This window comes from Schistocerca nitens, chromosome 1 (genome assembly GCF_023898315.1).
Source record: "Schistocerca nitens isolate TAMUIC-IGC-003100 chromosome 1, iqSchNite1.1, whole genome shotgun sequence".
NCBI classification, from domain to species: Eukaryota; Metazoa; Arthropoda; class Insecta; order Orthoptera; family Acrididae; genus Schistocerca; species Schistocerca nitens.
In genome coordinates, this window is record NC_064614.1 from 32,824,975 (window position 1) to 32,852,475 (window position 27,501).

At 39.1% G+C, this 27,501-nt stretch overlaps 1 protein-coding gene across 1 annotated transcript in view; it reads right to left on the bottom strand.

The window, feature by feature from the left end:
• Nucleotides 1-27,501, bottom strand: part of LOC126263057 (Down syndrome cell adhesion molecule-like protein Dscam2) — a 551,657-nt gene that overhangs the window by 187,085 nt on the left and 337,071 nt on the right. Inside the window, exons 18-19 of the mRNA XM_049960035.1 lie at nucleotides 1,438-1,571; nucleotides 1,220-1,290 (exon numbers count right to left, since the gene is read on the bottom strand). Coding sequence (XP_049815992.1) covers nucleotides 1,220-1,290; nucleotides 1,438-1,571 — 205 coding nt within the window. The remainder of the gene's footprint in view (nucleotides 1-1,219; nucleotides 1,291-1,437; nucleotides 1,572-27,501) is intronic.

A 27,501-nucleotide genomic window follows, 5' to 3' on the forward strand; every position in this document is an offset into this window, starting at 1 on the left:
TTAACCACAAAACTTCAGATTGGACATCACTGAAGTTAAGTACTCAATTTGTTCCTGTAATAAAGTGTATTTTAACCACGTGTGCATTTTGTGTTGCAGTGAGAGGAAACAGGACACACACTTATCATACCACCCTCTCCCCATTCAACCAGGAACCACAAAACTTTACAAGAGGGCACAGCCACAACAGTAACAATGCTTCGCCTTTACATTTTACATATATATATGTATATAGCACATATATGTTACAAAAACATATAGCCTATGTTGGAATCAACATTTGTCAGAATGTTGTGTAAAAATTTGTAGTAAATTCATCAAGAATTTTTTGAGATTTTCGGTAACAACATTTTCCCTTTATATATTACATGTGTCTTTACATATTATGTATATAACTGTCAAACTGAATATTTTTGTTATGAAAATATGTGAAAGCAGAACTGTCAAACTGAATGCACATTTTTTTTAAATACCAAAAGTACCATTACTGACCACAATTCTGAACACAACAAAAAAGAGTCAACCAAATCGGTCAGGCCACTGTCAAGTGATGACCTTTCACAACTGATTTTAGTTTTCAATTTTTATGGTGGATTTTCCAAAAATGTTCTGTCATGCAAACCTTGTCCTGACTATAACGGGAAAAAAAATTAGTCAAGGTGTTCTAAGGTGATGAGCTTTCATACGTGTGGCAATTGACTTTAATTTATATAGCTATGCCAGCATCAGTCTCCAATTAGTGGACCACTTCCATTGTCTATTACAATGTTGGTATCTTCTGCACACATAATGTGTGATGCAAACTCAGAGGCTACATTGAATGGTGTGTGTGAAATGAACAATAGTAACCATCAAATTTGATTAACTGAAGTAAACACTACCTTGTGAACAAGAAACAAATATTTCTAAATTCAGCAAATATGGATATAAGTATTGTGAAATGTGTATGAAACTTAAAATTTGTGTCCTGATGTCCTAATGAAAGAATTTATCCAAATGTCAGTTGCCTGATAATGATTGCAACTTCTGCTAAAACGGATTATGCCAATTAATATACAACTTATTCATATCAGTTTATGTGCAAAGTTAATTATTGTACTGTATTATGTTTCAGACTGTGAGTAAATTAATATGTAGTCTTTAAAAATGTTGTAGTTGATACTCTACAAGTAATTATTTACAGTGATATGGATATTTAATGAAATAAGTGAAAACATACCTTCCAGGTAATGAGCAGTTCATCAGGTTTAATAATTTCAGCATGTACATCCTGAGGTGGTCCAACTGGAGCTAAAGTATTATTAAAAATGAAAATTAGTGCACTCAAGAATTAAATAAATATTATTTTGCATTTATATATCACATAAGTACTAAGAATTTTCAGCAACATGATGTATGTCAGTAACGTATATTTGACAGGCTGTTTCTTGACATTACCTTCTTCTTGGGTTTTTACAGTAAGTGGGTCTGTGAAGGCACTGGATTCAATAGCATTCATGGCAAGCATTCTGAACTGGTAGGTAGTTGCTGGATGTAAGTTCCTTATAACTGCCATTCTTTTAGAATCAACACTGAAATGTAACATCATCATTTACTGAGAGCAAACAATATCTTCTGAAAATTCTTGATTTATTTTTTATGTGTTACACTAAAGATGAAGAACAATTGTGAATGCAGAAATAAAAGTTGTTAAGAGAGCAGTAAAAATTTTCATAAAAACATCTAAGATATTGTTCATTTATAGAGCAACACTGTCATCTCTTTCCTGGGAACCATGCACACCAGTCAAGATACGAGCCGAGTATGAGGTTAAAGGTCTGTATGGTGGCATAAGGTGCAGATGACATAAGACATGATGTGGAATAACAATCTTTATTTGCTCAAATGGTATATAGTAACAAGTCATGTCTGTGTGAGTCAAAACCATAGGATGTACTTACTACACACAATCACCTCCAAAGATAGTTCATTTTGAACCAAGATTTATTGTCAGTGTGATTACACAGAATAGTAACCATCCCCACCTCCCTAATGCCCTTAATGTGGGTGATTAGAAGGTCCACTGACGTTGTGATAAGATGGCATCTGTGCAACAGTGTAGTGGTGGGTGATGCGTCATGGGCAATGGACAGGATGGCATCCAGGTTAGATGTGTTGGAGGAATTGTGGTCTGGCTCCCGTCACACAATATCAAAGTGGTAATCTTACAGGTACACAGGTAGGCGTCATGTCCTGCCACAATGGGAGTGAAGCGGAATATCAATTGTTCGCTGACTGCGGTGGTAGAGGGGTGTGATGTTCCGGGGACAATGATTGTGAGGAGACCATTGGGGAATAGCCAAAATGTCATGGCTGCCATGTCCATGCCACTGGGCAGTTCGTAGGAACATATGAAATCCCAGTTGATAAAACTATTCCCACCATTGTGTTCAGGATGTTGACTTTCGATGACCAGAAACATACTGAACAGTTTGATGCCAAGGTCATTGGGTAGGAAGTCTTTGGAGTTGAGTCGTACTAGGAAATTATTGACAGTCACAGTGTGTCTAGTCTAGTTGTCATCTTGGGTGGTGGAGGTTGCTGTGCCATTGGTGGATGGGTCATCCTGAAGCATCCACACAGGTTTCAGACAGTTGATAGATACTGTGCTGGGTCTTCCATTCAGTAGGATTCTGAATGTATGTGTGCCAAATTTTAGAATCTTTTGCAGACCTGTATACGGAGGCAGTAACATGGTCTGAATGATATCTTCGTGAAGCATGACATGGGTGTAGTCTGCGAGTACCTTGTGGATGAAAACTTTAGGGGGCTGTGAAATTTTGGAGATGATATCTTCAGCTGTGTTCTTTTACCCTGATCATAAAGTGGGAAGTTCAGTGGTTTTCTGCCAGCGGCACCTGTAGCATGAAGTTGGTGGAAAAGAAGGGCAAGCGGCTTGCCATACACAACATCAGTGAGGGAGGCCCACTTTTGTAGGTGGTGCATATGCCTAACAGCAGCCACAGTAAAGCTTGTGTCCAGTGACCATCATGGCACACCAGGGTAGCTTTTAGTGTGTGATGCGATCTCTCCACAAGGCCACTGCTCTGTGGGCGATAAGCAATAGTTTGGTAACGACAAGTGCCACAGAGGTTACATAGATCACTGAACAGGGCCGATTCAAGCTGTCAGCCTTGTTTGGTGTTTATGGGAACTGAACACCCACACTGGGAAATCCAAGTGTCAGTGAAGGTTTGGGCTGTTTATTCTGCTGATATGTATTGGATGAGAGTGCCTTCTAATCACCGCATGACATAGCTGTTGATTGAAAGGACGTATTGGTAACCCTGCGATTCAGGGAGGGATCCGACCAGGACAAGGTGCACATTTTGGAACTGCCCTTTGGGTGTTTTAAACTGTCTGAGGAATGGTGGTGTGTAGTGTTCCACTTTGATTTTTTGACAAGTTATGTATGTGTTTGTCCATTCCTTGCAATCTTTCTTGACATCCAGCTACAGAAAACAATCTGTAATGAATGTCCCATCAGTCGAACAATGGTATATAACAAGTTGTGCAGCTGATTGAAGATTATCAGTTGAGGTACAAAGGAATGAGTTCAGTTCTGTGACACATCACACAACATCTGTCTTGCTGTGCCCCATACCAAACAAATGTTTGATTTTAAGATTAGTAGTTGCATCATTGAGGAGATCTTGGAGCCATTTGTCCTGTTCTTGAGCCTCTGTGAATTTATCGTAGTTGACTGGTGTGGAAATGACATTGATCCATGAGAGGTGACAGGTGACAAAATTGTCCACACCTTTAAAGGGATGTATGTCAGTTTTGAACTGTGCAATGTAATCTAGGTGGTGGAAACGTCTGGATCACTAGTCTTTTGATGGGTTGCTGACTGAGTCTACTAGTGGTCAGTGGCCTGTATAGATGACTTATTCGCCTGCTTTCTACATCATCCTCAAACTGACAGATTCCCTAATAGAGTCACAGTCACTGGCAGATCATTTGCTTTGAGAAGGAGTCAGTTTTCATGGAAAAAATCTAAGTGGTTGCTGTAGGCCTGCCACTTCCTGTTGGAGGACTGCACCAGTATCAAAATCATGCACACCTGACATAGTGGTTAACTGCACTTAGGGAAGTGGGTGTGCCAGAGTCAATGCCAGAGTGAGACAGTCTTTGAGCTGGTCAAAGACTTTCTGGATGTTGGTGGCCCATGTCAGCTTCCATTTACCATTATCTCTGAGGGCTACTGCAAATGGGATCTAAGAGAGGCTCCCTGCGGGTGGTGGTGCAATAGAAATTGATCGTCCCTAGAAATCAATGTAATTCCTGGTAATCTTGTGGAAGTGGTAGGCTGGTTGTGGATGAGTTCAGTTTGTTGTAATACATGGCAGATGCCTACAGCATGACTGAGAAAAGTAACCTCAGTTGTCGGAGTTGGCTTTTTTTTTATCATTAATTATGGATTTTTGCTGTAAGTACATCAACAACTTTTTTGAGGTGAGAGTTGTGTGTGTCATTATCCTGGGAAAACATGAGACTGTCATTGAGATAAGCATAGCAGAAGGGCAGTTAAATAGAATAGGGTTCATTTATGGAACAACATTGTCATCTCTTACTTGGGCACTGTGTGCAGCAGCCAAAATGGTAGCAGAGTATGAGGCAGGATATGGTGTGGAGGACACATAACATGATACAATATGGAATAACAGTACTTTATTTGCTCAAATGGTACATAATAATAAGGTATGTCTACACAAGTCAGAACCATAGAGCATACTGACTACACATAATAACACCAAAGAAAGTCCACCATAAAGCCAGATTGATTTTCAATGAAGTTATACAACATTATGTCCCCACAGATACCCCTTTCCCCCATAGTGCAGAGCACTTGTGGAAGGTGATTGCTGTGATCTGATGATGGTGTGATAAGATAAAACTGTTTCCATATTTGGACTGCATTTTTGAGGCCATATGGAATAAAGAGGTATTCAAGATATCCAAAAGGTGTTATGATTTCTGGCTTTTGCACATCATTTATGCTTACTGGTATCTGGTGGTAAGTTTGTGTGCAGTCCTGAACACTGAAGACAGATTCTCCTGCAAGGATGTGGGTAAAGTACTGGATATTTGGTATTGTGTCACTGTCAATTGTGGAACGTGCATTAATAATTCTATAGTCACCACATAAACAAAAATTACCATATTTTTTTTGGCAATAGTTTTGTGGTTGAAGTCCATGAACTGTCCAAAAGTCTGACTATACCAGCCTTTAATAATTCATCAACCACTGTCTTGCCCATGCAAAGTTTTTCTGGTGGCAGTTGGTGTGGTCACTTATCATGTCCATGTGTCATACTGCTCTGTCATTTAGACAGAGCACCATGACAAATTTTGCAAAATACAGAGTGTATCAAAAAGCATCATACAATTTAACTATTATGTTATTTGAGGTGTGTGCATGAACAGTGTACTGTTGGAAAGACTCTTGAGTTTTACACGGTTCCTCATAGGTAGCAGCAGTGTTTGCCCACCTCAGTTCTAGTAAAAATGGTGTCAGGACAACAGGAAGTGTTCTACACTCCTGGAAATTGAAATAAGAACACCGTGAATTCATTGTCCCAGGAAGGGGAAACTTTATTGACACATTCCTGGGGTCAGATACATCACATGATCACACTGACAGAACCACAGGCACATAGACACAGGCAACAGAGCATGCACAATGTCGGCACTAGTACAGTGTATATCCACCTTTCGCAGCAATGCAGGCTGCTATTCTCCCATGGAGACGATCGTAGAGATGCTGGATGTAGTCCTGTGGAACGGCTTGCCATGCCATTTCCACCTGGCGCCTCAGTTGGACCAGCGTTCGTGCTGGACGTGCAGACCGCGTGAGACGACGCTTCATCCAGTCCCAAACATGCTCAATGGGGGACAGATCCAGAGATCTTGCTGGCCAGGGTAGTTGACTTACACCTTCTAGAGCACGTTGGGTGGCACGGGATACATGCGGACGTGCATTGTCCTGTTGGAACAGCAAGTTCCCTTGCCGGTCTAGGAATGGTAGAACGATGGGTTCGATGACGGTTTGGATGTACCGTGCACTATTCAGTGTCCCCTCGACAATCACCAGTGGTGTACGGCCAGTGTAGGAGATCGCTCCCCACACCATGATGCCGGGTGTTGGCCCTGTGTACCTCGGTCGTATGCAGTCCTGATTGTGGTGCTCACCTGCACGGCGCCAAACACGCATACGACCATCATTGACACCAAGGCAGAAGCGACTCTCATCGCTGAAGACGACACGTCTCCATTCGTCCCTCCATTCACGCCTGTCGCGACACCACTGGAGGCGGGCTGCACGATGTTGGGGCCTGAGCGGAAGACGGCCTAATGGTGTGCGGGACCGTAGCCCAGCTTCATGGAGACGGTTGCGAATGGTCCTCGCCGATACCCCAGGAGCAACAGTGTCCCTAATTTGCTGGGAAGTGGCGGTGCGGTCCCCTACGGCACTGCGTAGGATCCTACGGTCTTGGCGTGCATCCGTGCGTCGCTGCGGTCCGGTCCCAGGTCGACGGGCACGTGCACCTTCCGCCGACCACTGGCGACAACATCGATGTACTGTGGAGACCTCACGCCCCACGTGTTGAGCAATTCGGCGGTACGTCCACCCGGCCTCCCGCATGCCCACTATATGCCCTCTCTCAAAGTCCGTCAACTGCACATATGGTTCACGTCCACGCTGTCGCGGCATGCTACCAGTGTTAAAGACTGCGATGGAGCTCCGTATGCCACGGCAAACTGGCTGACGTTGACGGCGGCGGTGCACAAATGCTGCGCAGCTAGCGCCATTCGACGGCCAACACCGCGGGTCCTGGTGTGTCCGCTGTGCCGTGCGTGTGATCATTGCTTGTACAGCCCTCTCGCAGTGTCCGGAGCAAATATGGTGGGTCTGACACACCAGTGTCAATGTGTTCTTTTTTCCATTTCCAGGAGTGTATGTTCTATTTTTTGCACAGTGTAGGTCAGTGATAACTGTACATTGTGACTTTCATACAAGGTATGGTGTGGATCCTCCCACAGCACAGAGGATTAGATGATGGCAAGAACAATTCTGAGAAACAGGTTGTTTATGTAAAGTCAAATCACTGGGCTATCCCCACTGTCTGACACAGACGTCGAGTGCATCTGCCATAGTTACATAAGGAGTCTGCAGAAATCTGTTCGCTACGCAGTTCGACAGCTCAACGTGCCCCCAATATCCATCTGGCATGTATTGTGTCAACATTTACACATGAAACCATACAAAATTCAGCTGCTGGAAGCCCATAATGAAATGTGTGGAGTTCTCTAATATCGTTCTTGGCAAGATGGAGGATGACAGTTTTGTTCCATGCTTAGTGTTTAGTGACGAGGCAACATTCCATTTAAATGGAAAGGTGAACTGTCATAATGTGAGAATGTGGGGTACAGAACAACCACATGAAGTTGAACAACATGAGAGGGTCTCTCCAAAATTTAAGGTGTTTTGTGCAGTTCCATGGTAAAAGGTGTATGGTCGATTTTTCTTTGCCAAGAACACTGTTACAAGAAGCACATATCTTGATACGCTTGTGAACTTTCTTTTCACACAGTTAGAGACTGATTTCAACAATATCATTTACCAACAGAATAGGGCACTGCCACATTGGAAGTGTGGGAATTTTTAAATCAAAGTATTACTGAAGAATTGGTCACATGGGACCAAATGAATCAGTCTGACATTACTGGCCTCTAAGGTCACCGGGCCTGACTGTGAGTGATTATTTCTTGTGGGGTTTATAAAAGACTGTTCATGTGCCTCCGTTACCAACAACAATGAAAGAACTTAGGCATCACATAAAGGCAGCTGTGGCAGCTATAACTCAGGACATGCTCGCTGCCGTGTGGGAACAATTTGAATACTGCATTGATATCTGCCATGCATCTCATGGGGGGCATTCTAAACACCTATGAAAAGGCATAGAAAAAAACTTTTTGAGTTTCCCATTCACCAAAAAATAAAATTCATTGCATATTTTTATTAATTTCAGAAATACAGACATGCCAATTTGGATGATTCTTTTTTATATACCCTGCACAAGAAAATATGATGTAAGTGTTATGTTTGTGGAGGGCCTCAGTTGACTTTTTTGTGAATGTGCTTTATGACCACTAGTGTATTTGAATAAAAATAGTTTATCAGCAGTGCTCATTCATGGAAAGACTTTTAGGAGAGATGTTTGATTTAAAAGAGGTGGGAAGTATTCGACAATTTTTAGTGGTTTTAATATATACTATGTGAACTCAAGTATTTGCTAGACCCACATTTCCTGTTCTTCAAAACATCACCCTTTGTTTGTTTGTTTGGTATGCCTATTCCATAGATCCGTACATGCGAGTGATTCACCTGGATGTGGAATGTGTCAATACAATTGTACAAATACAATTAATGCTACAGAATAGTAATATAATACAATGATATAGATATTAATAAGTATCACTTTTTCTCATTTACAAGCTGTCACTTAACTAGTATAGCAATTCTCAATATAACATTATAACTATAACATTAACACTATAACATTAACATAATATTGTATCGTCCATCTAATAACTAAGAGACTAAATACATCTATTATTAAGGGAGGGCATTACTTCTGGAAAAGAATTCATCTAATGAGTACAGTGGATGGTCAAGCAGGTATTTTTTTAACATACCTTTGAACAGCGTTTCATTTTCTCTTGTACATTTAATATAATTAGGCAATGCATTAAAAGTCTTTATAGCAGCATACTTTACTCCCTTCTGTACAAGTGTTAAATTTTTTAGTTCAACATGTAGATCATCTTTATCTCTAGTATTGTAGTTATGGCATGAACAATTTGTTTCAAACTGAGCATAATCTTTATTAACTACATTCATCAGAGAGTATATGTACTAACATGATGTGGTCAGAATACCTAACTGTGTAAAAAGTTTTCTACATGAGATTCGTGGAGGAACCCCACACATGATTCTGACTGCTCTCTTCTGAGCAGTTAAGATTTTTTTTGAGGCTGGTGAATTACCCCAGAATATTATGCTGTAACTCATTCATGAGTGAAAGTACCCTAAGTAAGTTGAATTTAAAATGTTGATGTCCCCAAAATGAATAATGATTCTTAGAGCAAAAGTTACTGATGAAAGCCTTTTTAGAGTAAGGGACACATGCTGTTCCCAGTTGAGCCTACTGTCAATGTGAACCCCCAGGAATTTAGTGGATTGCACCTGTTCTAGTTCCTGGTTGTCATGAGCAATTACTATATTTTCTAGAGTTTTATTTTTTGTGTGGAACTGTATAAAATTAGTTTTTTTTAAATATTAACTGAAAGAGAATTAATTGAAAACCAAGCTGTAACTTCTCTGAGTATATTATTAACATCTGTCTCCAGATCAGCAGTAGATTTACCATCTACAACAATGCTTGTATCATCAGCAAACATTGTGAATTCACAATTTTTACTAATGGACAGGGGTGAATCATTAACATATATTAAAAACAGCAAGGGTCCAAGGGCAGATCCCTGGGGAACTCCATGCTGAATTTTGCCCCATTCAGAATCCACTAGAGTAGAAGATCCTTTGTTGCAGCCATTTAGAACCACCTTTTTGTTTCCTGTCTTCAAGATATGATTTTAGCCAGTTACCTGTAGGCCCTTTGATTCCGTAATGATAGGCCTTCTCCAAGAGTATCTTGTGGTTTACACAATCAAAGGCCTTGGAAATATCACAGAAGACACCAACTGGTGACTTCTTACTATTAAAAGACTCCAAGACATCATTTGTGAGTGAATATATGGCACGCTCTGTGGAAACCCCTTTTTGAAAACCAAACTGTCTGTGGTTAATAATATTAAGTTTATCAAGATGTGCCACAATCCTGTTAAACATTGCCTTTTCAAGAACCTGTGAAAATGTTGTTAAGAGAGAGACAGGACGATAATTTTTGACATCTGTAGCATTGCCAGACTTGCAAAGAGGTCTCAAAATGGCATATTTCATTTTCTCTGGAACAACTCCCTCATAAAGAGACGTGTTGCAAATGTGAGTAGGTACTACACTTACATCATTACTCCAGGCTTTCAACAGTTTACTAGAGATGTTAACTATACCTGAAGATCCTTTACTTTTCAATGACTGAGTTATTTTTTTTATTTCATTAACAGTTATGGGTGTTACATTTATATCATTAAAACGTTGTGGGAGGTTAAGTTTCAGAATGTCTGCAGCTTCCCTTAGGTCACCACTGCAACATATTTGAGAGGTGACGCTTAGAAAGTGGTTGTTAAATGTGTCTGCTATCTGTTTACTATCAGTTATTTCCAAATCGTTAAATTTTAGAACAGCAGTTTTTTCATTGTCAGATGGTGCAGTACCTGTTTCCCTCTTTATTACATTCCAAATCATTCTGATTTTATTGTTTGAACAGTTAATTTCAGATTGCATGCACATACTTTTAGATTTTTTAATGACTTTAGTTAGGATTTTGCAGTATGTCCTATAATACTTCATCTGGAGGGGATTATTGGATTGTCTGGATATTATATACAGTTCTCTTTTTCTCTGGCATGGTATTTTTATGCCCTTGGTGAGCCATGGTTTTTTGCTTGATTGCCTGTTCTGTAGTCTACAGACCTTTTTTGGAAAGACATTTTCAAATATACCTGATAATTCATCAGTAAATAAATTATATTTTGTATTAACATCATTTGTTAGATAAACATACCTCCAGTCAGTCTCCCGAATGCATAATTTGAATTTTTGGATATTTTCCCCATTCATGTTTCTAATGGTTTTCCACAGTGCACTAGCTTTGTTCTGATTTGTATTAAAGTTGTCAATTGTGAGTATTTGCCCATCATGATCAGAGAGACCATTTATGACTTTTTCAACTTTGATGTGATTAGTTTTACTCATATCTACAAAGATGTTATCTATTAGAGTGCTGGAAGTGGCAGTAGTTCTTGTGGGAAAACTGACAGTGGAGACAAGGTTGTAGGTATGCATTAAATTTGCAAACTCTGTCTTAGAAGATGAGCTTTCTAGGAAATCTATATTAAAATCTCCAGTCACTATAATGTCCCTATTTTTTCTTGTGTGATACAATAGCACAGAATTTAATTGTTTCATCAATACTTTAAAATTACCAGATGGAGCCCTGTATACTGCTACGATTACCAGTTTCTTGTTAGCTTCTACTATTTTGTGACACATGCCTCAAAGTCTTTCTCTACACAATATTTCTCTACATCCATTGTATTAAAGGACAGGCTGTTTTTCACATAAATAACTGCCTCACCTTTGCACATATGCTTTCTACAAAATGACGTAGCTAAAACATAGTTTGGTATATTGAGCATTTCGATGCCAAAAGTGACATGGTGTTCTGTCAGACAGAGAATATGAGCACAATTTGCACCTGTTGGTTCATCAATATTTACAATAAATTGGTCTAACTTACAGAGTAGGGTTTGAATATTTTGGTGAAAAATTTTGAGCTTATTTTTAATTACATGATTGGTTGTGGTGCTGCCACTGTTGGGACTGAGTTTTATTTCTTTTGACATACCAGTATTACAGGAACAGTTTTCTGCAGGGAAGAGGGAGCTGTTGTGCTGGTAACACCCACATTTGTTGTTATTAACTACATTACTTACATTCTGATTGGAACCTTCCCCCTTCTGCCCCAGTACCATAAAAAATCCCCATTTGCAGCTGAGGACTTTCTTGATCTCAGGCACATCCTATGTGGAGCAGCTGCAGTCACTACTGTGCTCCTTTTTGCCATAGAGGGTGGATCTCCTTTTGGTGAGGTTTTCAGCTTGTACACTTGATCCTGTGGGGGTTGGTGTTGCTGTTTCTGCTATTGATGACTGTTCTTCCTCCTTAAATGCTGCTGCTTCACAAGTTGGCAGTGGACTAACGTTTCCCACTTGAGTTGTACCTGCTGGTGCTGTCTTGCTTTTGTATAAAAGACCTGTTTGTGTTGATTCACATACAGGTGCTGCTGCATATGAAGTCTTCCCTTCAGCTGTTCCATTAGGTTTGAAGGAGTATTTTGACGACACTGTCTGTATTTCTTCCAATGGTACAGTTTCAATGGGCACAGGTGCTTTTAGAATGATTGGAGGAGTGGTGTTTTCAAATAGTTTGAATGTTTCTGCTGATAGTGCTTTAGCGAGTACACGTTTTCCTAGCCTGTACTGTGCATTCCATGTCGAGTAAAATGGTTTCTCTCTTCGGAATTACTGTCCAAAAACTTCACGTCCTTGAATGCTTTGCATACCTTTTGAAACATTCTGTTTGTGAATTTGATTTCATTATTTACACATGAACTGTTTATTAGGTCATGTCTATGTGGGATGCTAACGACGATTGTTTTTCTTGGCGAGATTCTTTCCAGTGCATTTCGCAATGCTGTGATTGCATTTTTCAACTCATTTTTATAAACATCTTTAGCTCCAGCAATAATTACACAAACATCATTTGGTTGAGGGCTTAAATCTTTAATTATTTGCTGGAAAGGAGCCCTGGGTTTTACTGTGGCAGTAACAGAAAATTTAGATTGCATATTCGTAAGAATAGTGGCTAAATCTCGTCCATGGCTGTCTGCAAAGATACAAACTTTTGGTTTTGTCTCATCTTCTCTCAATAATTTCATTTGTCGGTGTTTCTATTGTGCAACGGGCGCAAGCGAGTTTTTCGTAACTATAGCAGATATTGGAGCACTTTGAATTTCAGTAATGGTTTCTTTGAGAGTGTTGTAGTTTTCACTTTGTACATTTTTCACACAATGATTAAAATCGACATTCAAAGAATTAATTAATGATTCGATGTCATTCATATATGTTTTAGCTATTGCGAGTTCTTCTTTCAGCACATCAGAGATGAGTTCTTCAGTACCAGCATTATACATCTTGACTGCACTTTTTTGACCACTGCAATGAACAAAGCCACATACACAATTCAGATTTATCACTTTCCTGTTCTTCATACATGATAGATGGATCCATATATGTGAGAAAGAGCACAAACAGATACCGCTATGAACACTGTTTTGGCAGACTATGCACTTTAAACTAAATGTAATACGATTTTCTACGGTGCAATTTACTACTGCTTGCATACTCGACGCCATCTCTTCTACAGTCCTTTCTTTCCAAGATGTCAACCTCATCTTCTTCCTTGCTTTTAAATCTACATGTTGACTAAATATCTTCCTAAAATGTAGAGAATGCTCTTAAGATTTTAACAGCTAATCTCTTCATGATGCATAAAGTCTCTTTTACAGTGTCTGCCATAAGTGTTGGGGATGACAATCTTCATCATGCTTTCACACTTACTAAATGAATTTGAGACACAATGTGCAACTCATTCACAGATTGTATTAACTTAATGGTTGACACTGATTCTGAAAAAGTTAGTCTTGGGAAAGTCAGCTTGCACTTTTCTCACATGACTTCATGGATCAAGGCAATGGGACAGATGCTATATTTCTTTACCTCTGAAAAGTATTTGACTCAGTGCCATATCAATTTTTATTAAGGAAAGTGCAGTCATATGAGGTACAAACAAAATTTGTGACTGGACTGAGGATTTATTGGTAGGGAGGATGCAGCATATTATCTTGGATGGAGAGTCATTGAAAAGTGTAGAAGTTCCTTCAGGAATGGGCCAGGGAAGTGTGTTGGGACCTTTGCTGTTCATATTGTTTGCTAATGACCTGAGATATAATATTAATAGTAACCTCAGACTTTTTGTAAATGTTGTTACTAACTATAATGAAGTGCTATCTGAAATAAGCTGCAAAATATTCAGTCAGAGACTGCCTCTATAGCTGAAAGGTTATCGGCGCTGCCTTTGGTGTGGAATGACCAATGTTAAATTCCTGGCACTGCCTCAGATTTTTTTCTGATGTGGAGAGGTCTGGTATGGGGTCCACTCAATCTCTAAGAGGCAATACGAGGAGCTGCTTGAATAAAGAAGCAGCAGTGTTACTAGGATTCATCTACTGGCAATAATGGCTGGAGGGATTGGCGACATGCTGATCATATGTCCAACGATCGTATATTGCTCCTCATACTGCCTTGTAGGCAATAATTGGCCAGTCAGAACAGGCCTATGTTCTAATCTGTGAGCGCTGCTTTACTTTTTTATTCAGTCAGAATTTGGTAAGATTTCAAAGTCACAGACAGATTGGCAACTTGCTTTAAATATTCAAAACTGTAAAACTTTGCCCTTCACAAAATGAGAAAATGTAGTATCCTGTAACTACAAAATCAATCTTACAATTGGAACTAATCAACTCATACAAATACCTTGATGTAACAGTTTGTAAGAATAGGAAATGGAATGACTTTCAAAGCTTATTTATAGATAAGGCAGGTGACAGAATTCAGTTCATTGGTAGGATCCTGTGAAAAAGAAATCACTCTACAGAGGAGACTGCATATGAAACCTCATGTGATCCATTCTGGAATATTGCTGAAGTGTTTGGGACCCCATACCAAATAATTCCATGTGGGTATGTTGAGTGGGCTCAACGAAGGGCAGCACAAATCCTGAATTATTTGTTTTATCCATGGAACAGGGTCACAGAAATGATGAAAAACCGATATTGGCAGTCTTTTGAATACAGAGGACAACTATTGCATGGAAGCCTAATTACAAAGCTTAAGAACCATTATTATGTGTGGAATCTAGGAATATACAATAGCATTCTTTGTATAGTTCCCCTAGGGGCCATGAAGACAAAATTAGACACGTACCACATATACAAAGAGGCATTTAAGGAGTCGTATGCAAATGTAATGGGATGTAGCCCCGGTACATGGCGCAATGCATTTTACAGTGGTTTGCAGAGTAGGCGCGTAGATGTAGATGTACACTCCTGTAAATTGAAATAAGAACACCGTGAATTCATTGTCCCAGGAAGGGGAAACTTTATTGACACATTCCTGGGGTCAGATATATCACATGATCACACTGACAGAACCACAGGCACATAGACACAGGCAACAGAGCATGCACAATGTCGGCACTAGTACAGTGTATATCCACCTTTCGCAGCAATGCAGGCTGCTATTCTCCCATGGAGACGATCGTAGAGATGCTGGATGTAGTCCTGTGGAACGGCTTGCCATGCCATTTCCACCTGGTGCCTCAGTTGGACCAGCGTTCGTGCTGGACGTGCAGACCGCGTGAGACGACGCTTCATCCAGTCCCAAACATGCTCAATGGGGGACAGATCCAGAGATCTTGCTGGCCAGGGTAGTTGACTTACACCTTCTAGAGCACGTTGGGTGGCACGGGATACATGCGGACGTGCATTGTCCTGTTGGAACAGCAAGTTCCCTTGCCAGTCTAGGAATGGTAGAACGATGGGTTCGATGATGGTTTGGATGTACCGTGCACTATTCAGTGTCCCCTCGACGATCACCAGTGGTGTACGGCCAGTGTAGGAGATCGCTCCCCACACCATGATGCCGGGTGTTGGCCCTGTGTGCCTCGGTCGTATGCAGTCCTGATTGTGGCGCTCACCTGCACGGCGCCAAACACGCATACGACCATCATTGGCACCAAGGCAGAAGCGACTCTCATCGCTGAAGACGACACGTCTCCATTCGTCCCTCCATTCACGCCTGTCGCGACACCACTGGAGGCGGGCTGCACGATGTTGGGGCCTGAGCGGAAGACGGCCTAACGGTGTGCGGGACTGTAGCCCAGCTTCATGGAGACGGTTGCGAATGGTCCTCGCCGATACCCCAGGAGCAACAGTGTCCCTAATTTGCTGGGAAGTGGCGGTGTGGTCCCCTACGGCACTGCGTAGGATCCTACGGTCTTGGCGTGCATCCGTGCGTCGCTGCGGTCTGGTCCCAGGTCGACGGGCACGTGCACCTTCCGCCGACCACTGGCGACAACATCGATGTACTGTGGAGACCTCATGCCCCACGTGTTGAGCAATTCGGCGGTACGTCCACCCGGCCTCCCGCATGCCCACTATACGCCCTCGCTCAAAGTCCGTCAACTGCACATACGGTTCACGTCCACGCTGTCGCGGCATGCTACCAGTGTTAAAGACTGCGATGGAGCTCCGTATGCCACGGCAAACTGGCTGACACTGACGGCAGAGGTGCACAAATGCTGCGCAGCTGGTGCCATTCGACGGCCAACACCGCGGTTCCTGGTGTGTCCGCTGTGCCGTGCATGTGATCATTGCTTGAAAGCCCTCTCGCAGTGTCCGGAGCAAGTATGGTGGGTCTGACACACCGGTGTCAATGTGTTCTTTTTTCCATTTCCAGGAGTGTATATGTATACATTGCAATGGAAGTATACACAAATCCTGACTTGGGAAATGGCCTTTTGATATATGGATTTGCATAAGATTATGACCATACTGCTTAAAATACTTTTAGAGGGTTATTTACAGAATGTAATTGCCCCAATAAGTGCATGGAGGAAGAAATTCTTCATATACTTGGCACTGCTCCTAATGTCTGTGCAAAAAGTAGCCACATGACTGTCTGGAGGTTGTTATATGATAACCTGCTGTATCCATACTATTTACAGCAAATGTAGGCACTATCAGCAGTTGATTTTCCTGCTTGGATGCACTTTTGCATATGGTTTATTCAACAATGTGTAACTGTTCTGTTCATGGATGAGGTGGCATTTCAGCATGATCAGATTGTAAATTTCTGCATTCAGCATGTATGGTCTGAAGTGAATCCTCCACAAATGTTGAAGCAAAGCATTATCAACAGATATTCAGTCAACGTTTTGGCTAACCTTGCTGGTGACTATTTGGCAGGGTCTCATGTTCTTCCACTTAGGCTCAACAGATGAACTTGCAATACTGTCTTACAGAATACTGTACCTGATCTGCCAGAAGATACGCTTTCATGACTGCCTGTTCTTTTATAAATAACAGATCCTGTGACAGATGGCTATAGGAAGAGGTGGACAGTTTCCATTGCCTCCAAATTCTCTGGATTTTAATTTGAGGAGCATTTGAATGCTTTTGAGTACTAAATCAGTGTGCAAGTTGCTGAGAGTTATCATATCAGAAGGATATGGCTGAAGAGAAAACAAGTAATATATTTCTAAATATATAAGCAAATGGATTAGTTCAGCTATGAGTCAAATTTGTCCACATTTATTTCAGGTGATTCTATAAATGTAATAAACATTTTCACAAACAAACAACTGAGTTGTGTTGTATATAATGAACTGTGTTTGTAATTCTTCAAGCTATTAATGAGGGTTATGACCTACACACATTCCTCATCTTTGCACAATAACATAGATAGTAAATGGAATCTGACTCATAAAATGATAAACAGCACTATCACTGACTGAATTTCATCACAATTAAAGTTTGTGGAGTAACTGTAGTGTTTCAATCTACACACACACTCTTCCTTTTATAACAGAACGTAAGATCGTGTATGTCAGTAATTTCTTTACGTGTAACGTTTTATGTAAATATAGCCTTTGACTGCGAGTTTAACAACTAAAAGACAGTTATCTTTGGTCATGGAAAAAGGAGGTCGATCTTTGGCAGAGGTGGTTGAGTGGCTTTGATAGGAAGCGTGGGCTGGAGAAGGTGATGATACAGATGTGGTGTAAAACAATGTCGTATTTGATATTTTTGTAGAAGTGTTAAATGTGAATAAATGAATTAAATACTGATGTGCAAAACTAATGTAACGTTTGCTCTCTAAAAATCAAAATACCACGTCGCACTACAAACCAGTTAGTCTCATCCAAACACAAAGAAAAACCGCGGGAACATCGCAGTGGAATCACCTCTAGACTTCACGAAGACAACAACGCAGCCATCGATATGAGTTAAGTACCAAACTGTTCGTACTTGTTAACGACCTCGGACTATAAATTTGAATCTCCTGTAGTGCCTGAAGTCACCATGTGGACAAAGGAGTAGGACAACTCAAAGAACTGTGGAAATCTAAGGAAGAGGTCTGTTAAACTTGGGGGCTCGTCCGGGATATTAAAGTTAAACGCGATGGGACTAATTGTGCTTCGTTTGCGGAACATTACAAACTTTATAATTAGTATAACGTGAATAACATTGTACACGTTTCCTGGACCAGAAAAAGTAGTGTGAGAACCAACAAAGTGCTTGCTTATCGGAGAGGTAGACCTGTGATTGACGTCGTCGTGTGAAAAGATAAGCACAATTCTGCTTTGTTTAAACTTTTCGTCAAAACTGTGTCCAAACACGTGGTGTCATCATGACGCTATCAGAAGAAATTAAAAAGGAAGTTGGAGAAATGTTAGACTCGAACGTGTGTGGTGTAAGTGACGATCCAGATGACTCACAAACCGAAAGAAAACCGGATCAACAGGACTGGGTAAGTTTACTCTTTGCCAGAATGGGACAAATGCAGTCCGAATTAACAAGGGCAATGAACTCAAATAGTGAATTCCTAGAATCAAAAATAAATGCATCCAGTGAATCGCTGGAAGCAAAAATGAAAAACAACGGGGATGTACTGAAAGAAGAGATCTCAAATTTAAAACTTCAATTAGGAGAAAGTTTGAAGGGCGTGAACTCCAAAATTGAAGCTATAGAAAATAAGTTTGTGACCTTAGAAAATAAGTTAGCCACAGTTAGCTCAAGTCAAGGGAAAGAGATTGAAAGGTTAACTGCAGCTCAAAGAACTGTGGAGGAGAGGGTAGACAAATTAAGGCTAGATACAGAATCAAAAGTTAACTCCTTAGATGCTGAATTAAATAAGATACAAGAGTCTGTAACATGTAATTTAAGTGTAATAGACAAGAGATTCACTGAAATGCAAGATAATTTTGTGTCTAGGAATTTATGTATGAATGGTGGAAGTGTGTGGAGTAATTCACCTGTAAAAAGTTTTCCTTGTGATAATTTACACCCTGTAGATTTTTTACAACACTGCTCTGACAACCTTGTCCCTGGCATGTCTGATAATCTAAAGATTAAATTTGTCAAAAAATTTCTTGAGGGAGAAGCTTTGTCTTGGGCAAACCAACATTTTGATGAGTGGAAAACGTTTGATGATTTTAAGAAGAGTTTCTTAAATAAGTTTTGGTCTGAGACTGAACAGGGTAGAATAAAAAGTGAATTTTTAAATGGGCCTATCTTCAGGGGCAGAAACCACTCAATGAAAGACTTTTGCAGGGATCAACTTAGGAAATTGGTGCATCTAGATAAACCCTTCGACGAAATGACGCAAATTGATGCCCTTAAAAGGAGGTTACCCGAAAGAATACAGTGGGAATTAGTGCATGGACCTGACGACTGTTTAGACCAGTTTCTAAAATATATAGACAAATTAGACAGGGCAATGGAGAGAAATGTGCAACAGTTTAGTAACGGAAACCATTACAGTGGGAGGTGGAATTCTGATTACCGTGGGGAGAACCCTAGAAGGGACGATAGAGATTTTCGGAATGAACACCAATATGATAGAACAAGAGAGTACAATGCTAATTGGAGAGGGAGTAACTGGGAAAGCAATGGTGCAACTAGGAACAACAGATGGGAAGGTAACAACAGAATGAATACAAATTGGAGGAGTGACAATAGAGGTAGACATCCGGAAAACTCCGGACCGCCTCAATGAGGGTCCACAGCTTTGGGGCGAACAGATTTAAACATAATAGGACCACTAACTTGCACACAAAACCCAATACTGTAAATAACTGTACCATTAACAAACAGGTTAAAAACCAGGAATACCAAGTGAATTATATAAATTTTGATAAAAAATTTTGGGATGCTATGTGGCAGAGTAGACCACCACAAAATAAACATAGGAAAGATCAAAGTTCTGACTCAATTCTGGATGAGGAGATGTTAAATGATTTTTACAGCTGGGCAAAAAGGGGAGAGCAAGCTAATAATGAAGAGGGTAATAAATGTTTTAGTTCAGAATTGGGGGGGTTGTTCACACAAGAAGGTAATAGTGAATCAGCTGATGATAAACCTAAGCAACAGGAAAAAGAATCAACCATAGAAAGTGAAAAACAGAGAGAAATAGATGAAACTGGCAGTAAAGTATACCATAGTAGTGATGTTAGTATTTTTGATGTTAAAAGTATGGTAAGCAAACCAGTGAGTGAGTACAATGTTTTTATTGAAATAAATAATGAAGTGTTGGAACTTGATGATAGCTGTGGTGACGAAGCACAGGAATATGATAAGAATAATGAAGTGACAGCTGAAAACCAATTGCTACATGTCTGTCCTGATGAGTTCATGGTTAATCAAAGTGGTGATAACAAAAGTGAAAATATTGTGAAAGAATTAGATTTGCGTGATATTGTTGAAAGTAAAGGAAGCCAATTCTTAGAAATCCTGTGGAACCAGTATAATGAGAGTTGTAGTAGCAAAGTGTTTTGGTATCGTCTAAGTATAATTAGTAGAGTTTTATGCCCACGCTGGTGGGAGAGTAAAAGAAAGAGTCTGAGTGAAAGGTACATAAACAGTAGGGAGATATTTTGTGTGCAGCCAAAGTGTAAACTTGACACTAATAACTTAGAATCTGAAAATCAGGTAAACCTGATGAAGACTGAAAGGGAGGAAGTAGATGGAAATTATAAAGAAATTGAAAAAGATTTATTATATGAAGTCCCCGAGGGGAAGGCAGATGAAAAGGAATTAGGCTGTCCATACATTAAAATAAGAGTAAATCAGTGGGAAGGGCACTGTCTTATTGATACAGGAAGCCCCATATGTGCAATATCAGAAAAATTTAGAGATAAAATTAGAGATGGTAAGAACTTTGTAGAAATGCCGGTTGTAGGGGTAAAAATCAGAGGTGCCACTGGTAGGCAAAGTAAGGTAGTTAAGAGTCAAGTATTGTTAACATTTGAAATTGAAAATGTGGAATTTGAGCAGGGTTGCCTTGTGGTCCCAAGGTTAGAAGAAAATATCATTTTTGGCATGGATTGGGTCTTGAAAGTAGGTGTAAGCTTCTCTTGGGAAGATAAGACTGTTATAATTACTGAACCTGAGAAAAATAGTATTCTGAAAACAGAAATGTACATCCTTAACTGTAGTAATTCTTGCAACCATATCAAAGCTGTTGTAAGCGAGGTAGATAATCAAGTCATAAGTGATAACACATCCTTTGATCTTATAAATGAACAAAATTTCGAAGAATTAGTCGAAGTAAAATTGAAGGAAGCTGTAAATCTAAGTGAAAGTCAGAAAAATCAGTTAAGAGAAGTGTTAATGGGAATTTCAGGATACATTCAGTGAGAGACCAGGGAAGGTAAAAGACTATCAGTGCAGACTTCAACTCAGAGATCATCATCCTTTCTTCCTAAAACCATATGGCATTCCATTCTCCAGGAAAAAAGATGTAGAAAGGGAGATCCAAAAAATGGAAACTTGGGGAATTATAGAAAGAAGTAGAAGTGCTTACAACAACCCATTAGTAGTTGTGTCTAAGAGAAATGGTGGGGTTAGACTTGTACTTGACTCTAGGCACCTTAATAAGTTTTTGATTAGAGAAAATGACCATCCTGACAATATGGATGAACTCCTGCACAAATTTGATAATGTAAAATTTATGAGTAGCCTAGACTTGACATCTGGTTTTCACCAAATACCACTTGATCTTGATTCTAGGAAGTATACTGCCTTTTTGTATGGTGGCAAAAGTTACCAATATTGTGTTGTCCCTTTTGGATTGAATGTATCTGTGGCTGAATTTATCAGAGCACTGGATTTTGTATTAGGTGATGAATTGTCTTCAAAATTAATAGTATATGTAGATGACATTCTTGTAACTGGAAAAACCTGGGAAGATCATCTAAACCTTCTGAGACAAGTCTGTTCAAAATTGAGGGAAGGGAGAATGACCGTAAAATTGGAAAAATGTTGTTTTGGAGTTAATGAACTGAAATTTTTGGGGCATAATATTTCAGAAAAGGGAATCTTACCTGATAAGGATAAACTTGAGGCCATTGTAAACTTCCATACCCCCAAGAACAAAAAACAACTGAAGTCCTTTTTTGGTCTCACTGGATTCTATAGAAAATTTCTTAGTACCCAAGCTTTAAATGCAAACTGCTTATGTAACTTACTAAAAAAGAATACTGTTTGGGATTGGACACAAGAATGTCAGGATGCATTCGTGGAAATAAAACAACAACTGTCCCAAAGTCAAATGTTGTATAGACCTGTTATGTCGTTACCATTCTGTATAATGACAGATAGTAGTGAGACAGGTTTAGGGGCACACTTGTTTCAAAACATAGAAGTAGAAGGAAAATTAGAACACCATTCTATTGCTTTTGCTAGCCGGGTTTTACAAAAGTATGAAAAATCATATATGGTCACAGAGAAGGAACTACTTGCCATCCACTGGGCATTTAATAAGTTTAAAAGTTATCTTTTAGGGCACAAGGTAATTGTTTTCTCTGACCATAAAGCTCTATCGTACATTCAGGAGTGCAGACTCTATCATGACCGTATAACAAGGTGGGTTTTATTCCTTCAACAGTTTGACTATGAGATCAAATTTATTCAGGGTAAACACAATGTCATTGCAGATGCCCTCTCCAGACTACCAGTAGGTGCAGATGTTGAAAATACTTATGGAAAAGAGGAGAAAGAGTTCAAACTTATGTACTTAAAGGGTGTAAAAGATGAAGCTGAAATACTGAAAATCTGTAATGATATTCGTAGAAACCAAAACCATGATGAAAATTGGAAGTTGGTTAAAAGTTATATAGGGAAAAAGGGAGGAGAAAAGGTAGATCAGTATTATAAAGTACAAAAAGGGATTTTGTTTAGGAGACCTAGACCTGACTTAGACAATTGGAAACTATGTTGGCCTGAGCAATGTATTGACACGTTAATCAGTTACATACATGAAAGCTTCGGACACTGCGGGGCAACAAAATGTATACAGAAGATACAGGAAAATGTATACTTCTATAATATCAGTAGGAGAGTGAAGAAAAAACTTGAAACCTGTGATCGTTGTCAGAGAGTAAAAGTGAGCAACCAAACATCTAAAGGATTGATGCAAAACATTTTACCAAATAAAAACCTTGAATTGACAGCTATTGATCTATATGGACCACTACCAAGGTCAAGGGGAGGGTATAGTTACATCTTCGTTATAGTTGACGTTTTCTCTAAATTTATAAAATTGTATACATTAAAGAGAGCAACCAGTAAACAAATTATCATCAAGCTGACGAATCATTATTTCACAAATGTTGGTATACCCCAGGCCATCATGTCTGATAATGGGTCACAGTTTACATCTAAATTATGGAAAAATTTTATTGAAGATACAGGAATAAAACATATTTTGATTTCAGTTTGTCACCCATCAAGTAACCCAGCAGAAAGGTACATGAGGGAAATTGGAAGGCTCTGCAGAACATACTGTAGTAAAAATCATGTTAATTGGATTGAAAATGTTACTGACTTTGAGGATATAATGAACAGCCTACAGCATTCATCCACTGGTTTTTCACCTTACGAAGTAATGTTTAATAGACGACCTGCAAATTTGATCTCTGAGAATGTTGATTTCCCACCTTGTCAAACTATGACACCCCAGGAAAGAGAGACAGCTGTTAGGAATACTATGAAAAGACAAGGAGAGGTAAGAAAACGGAGACATGATGCAAGAAGTAAAGGAGTACAGTTCAGGACAGGAGATCTGGTTTTAGTAAAAACACAGGAAAAATCTAAATTGATGAGTTCTGAAATAAAGAAATTTTTTGACATCTATATAGGCCCCTTTGAAATCAAGGAAAACCCACACCCTAATGCCTATAGGCTAATCTACCCAAAATCCAAGAAGTTATTTGGACTGCGCAATGTTACAGAGTTAAAACTCTACAAACATGACCCATAAAATAGTCATTAATAAGTAAAGAAAGAACTAGTTGACTGGCCCAACTACATCACTTTATTGTTTTATCATTCAAGGAAAACTTCATGCCAAAGTGTGGGACTATGTCAGCTAAAAGTATGAAGTACATTTTGTGTTAATGTGAATTATGTCTGTATTAATTTCTCTTTGCTCTCTAGTATACCCATTCATTAAATTTGGCACGAGATCAGTGTGTCGGACTAGGAACCATTCTACAGTGTCATAGTAATGTCTCTTACCATAAACCAAAGTTAATGATGTGGACACTTTTAAGGTAATAAGATATGAATAGTGATTGTGTATAAGAAGACAAAACCTTGTCATTTCTAAGCTATGTCAGATGGAACATTACTTAATGGATAAAGCAAACTGGAGGTGCTTGTCAGATTATGAGAGTGTACTTTGAAAGACCAGGTATGTTATAGTGTGCTAAAAATATAGTGGGTAGTCATGAAATTTAATCATCCAAATTAAGAATGTGTTGAGGTTTAGAGCATTATGGAAACAGATGTTGGTGTATTACTTTTGAAACACTTGTGATGGATTGAAGGTTATGTGATGCTAATTTTGAAGTTTATATTGTGGGAGAATATTTTGTAATAGTTTAGATAATTTAATGTTAAAGTGAATGAAGAGCTGTTAGGAATTTATCCCATACCCTGTTACACAATTTGGAATAATTTCTATTCATGGCAATATGCTAGTTGAGCACAGGAGAGTAAATAAATATGAAACACTGCTTAATAATGATGTAAAATTAAGGTATAAATACTAACAATCTTACACAATTTAAGTGTAGAGTTTGTCATAATTTGACCTATAAAGCTGAAATAGATGTACAATGTGAGGATACTGCAATTATAGTCGCAATCATATGGAACGTCTCAGCTATCTCATTATAAAGGAAACATTAAATCATAAATATGTAAACCAATCTGACTCTGAAAATACAGTGCTGATCACACATAATTGAATTTGCACTGGATTCACCATGTGATTCCATTCATCATGTATACATGAATTTTCCCTAAGAGACAACCATTTAACATTGTGTATAAGTATTACTATATTTTGAACTATGCCTATTTTATGTATGTGGTTAAAAGAACCTGTTTATTTTAGAATAATAATTTCTTTAGATTTAATGGTTATTTTGGGCACAAGCCATGCCATAAGATTTGATTGAAGCACTTATATTAAAAGATTGTGAGAGATGTCTGCATTCCACAGTTCACTTAATATATTCTAAAGAAACCACTGACAATCAGAAGAATGAGGTTAACTAAGATGCATTAAGTCAGTATTGAAGTAAACTTGAGTTTATGCATATACTATATAATTATGTACCCCTCTTAACACGGCTCTGCAGCTACCATGATCAATTAAATATAAGGTGCCATATTTTATTGTTAGTTATTAGCTCATTACACTTATTGCTCAATACAGCCAATGTAACTTTCAAATTGTATATCATGGAAAGTGTATATATATATATATATATATATATATATAACTAAGATCACTTGGGAAACCAATTTTATTACTGACTTTCGGAACGGGAAATTTTATTATGATGTGTGTATTAGATATATTTTATTCCATAGTGACACACAATCCCATGCATGCCATGCACGGACTTGTGTGTGGGGGGTATTATAACAGAACGTAAGATCGTGTATGTCAGTAATTTCTTTACGTGTAACGTTTTATGTAAATATAGCCTTTGACTGCGAGTTTAACAACTAAAAGACAGTTATCTTTGGTCATGGAAAAAGGAGGTCGATCTTTGGCAGAGGTGGTTGAGTGGCTTTGATAGGAAGCGTGGGCTGGAGAAGGTGATGATACAGATGTGGTGTAAAACAATGTCGTATTTGATATTTTTGTAGAAGTGTTAAATGTGAATAAATGAATTAAATACTGATGTGCAAAACTAATGTAACGTTTGCTCTCTAAAAATCAAAATACCACGTCGCCCTACAAACCAGTTAGTCTCATCCAAACACAAAGAAAAACCGCGGGAACATCGCAGTGGAATCACCTCTAGACTTCACGAAGACAACAACGCAGCCATCGATATGAGTTAAGTACCAAACTGTTCGTACTTGTTAACGACCTCGGACTATAAATTTGAATCTCCTGTAGTGCCTGAAGTCACCATGTGGACAAAGGAGTAGGACAACTCAAAGAACTGTGGAAATCTAAGGAAGAGGTCTGTTAAACTTTGCTAGTCTATTTCACACTTATTACTTGTACATAAGCCTGCTTCTTGAATGCAATCACTTTATGATTTCCACTGATAAATCTTTGTCTGCTTCCTCATTTACACAATCTGTCTTCACCATCCTGTACTCAGTATAATGACTACTGCTTTCCAAATCTGCTTGGATTGGCATCCCACTGCAGACTTCCTCCACCTCTATACTCAGCAAACCATTGTGAAGTGCACAGCGGAGGATACGTCCCATTGTAGCAACTTCAAGAGCTTTTTCTCATTCCATTCACTTATGGAACATGGAAAGAATGACTTTTTAATTGCCTCTGTGCATGCTGCGGTTAACTAAATCTCCTCACAATCCCTAAAAGAGTGACACATAAGAAGTTGTAGTATATTCCTGGAGTTATCATTTAAAGCCAGTTATTAAAATTTTGTCAGTACACTTTCTTTGAATATTTACATCTATCTTTGAGTCTGCCAGTTCAGTTCTTTCTACATCTCCATGACACTCTCCCATGGCTTGAACAAAAATTCGAGCATTCATGTTGCCTTTCTCTATATTCGTTCAATGTCCCCTGTTAGTTCTATTTGGAATAGGTCCCAAACACTTAAGCAATATTCTAAGATGGGTTGCATAAGTGATCTGCAAACAATTTCCTTTGTAGACTCACTGCTTTTCCCCAATATTCTATCAAGAAACCAAAGTCTGCTACCCACTTTATCTATGACTGAGCCAACATAATCATACCATATCTCTACAAAGTGTTACAGCCAGGTACTTGTATGAGATGGTGAATTCTGACAGTGACTCATTGCTATTATAGTCATAGGATACTATGTTTCTGCATTTTGTGAAGTGCACAATTTTACATTTCTGCACATTTAATGCAAGTTCCCAATTTTTGCACCACTTTCAAATCCTTATGGAGATCTGACTTAATATTTATGCAGCTTCTTTCAGATAGTACTTCATTATAGATAAATGCATCATCTGCAAAAAGTCTGAGGTTATTATTAATATTGTCTGCAAGGTCATTAATATAAAACATGAACAGAAAGGGTCACAACACTTTTCCCTGGGGGACACCTGAAGTTACTTCTACATCTGATGATGACTCTCCATCCAAGACAACTTGCTGCATCCTCCAACCAAAAAGTCCTCAGTCCCATCACAAATTTCATTTGATACCCCATATGATCATACTTTTGACAATAAGCATAGATGTGGTAATGAGTCAAATCCGTTTTGGAAATCAAGAAATGCTGCATCTACCTGACTGCCTTGATCCAAAGCTTTCAGTACGTCATATGAGAAAAGTACA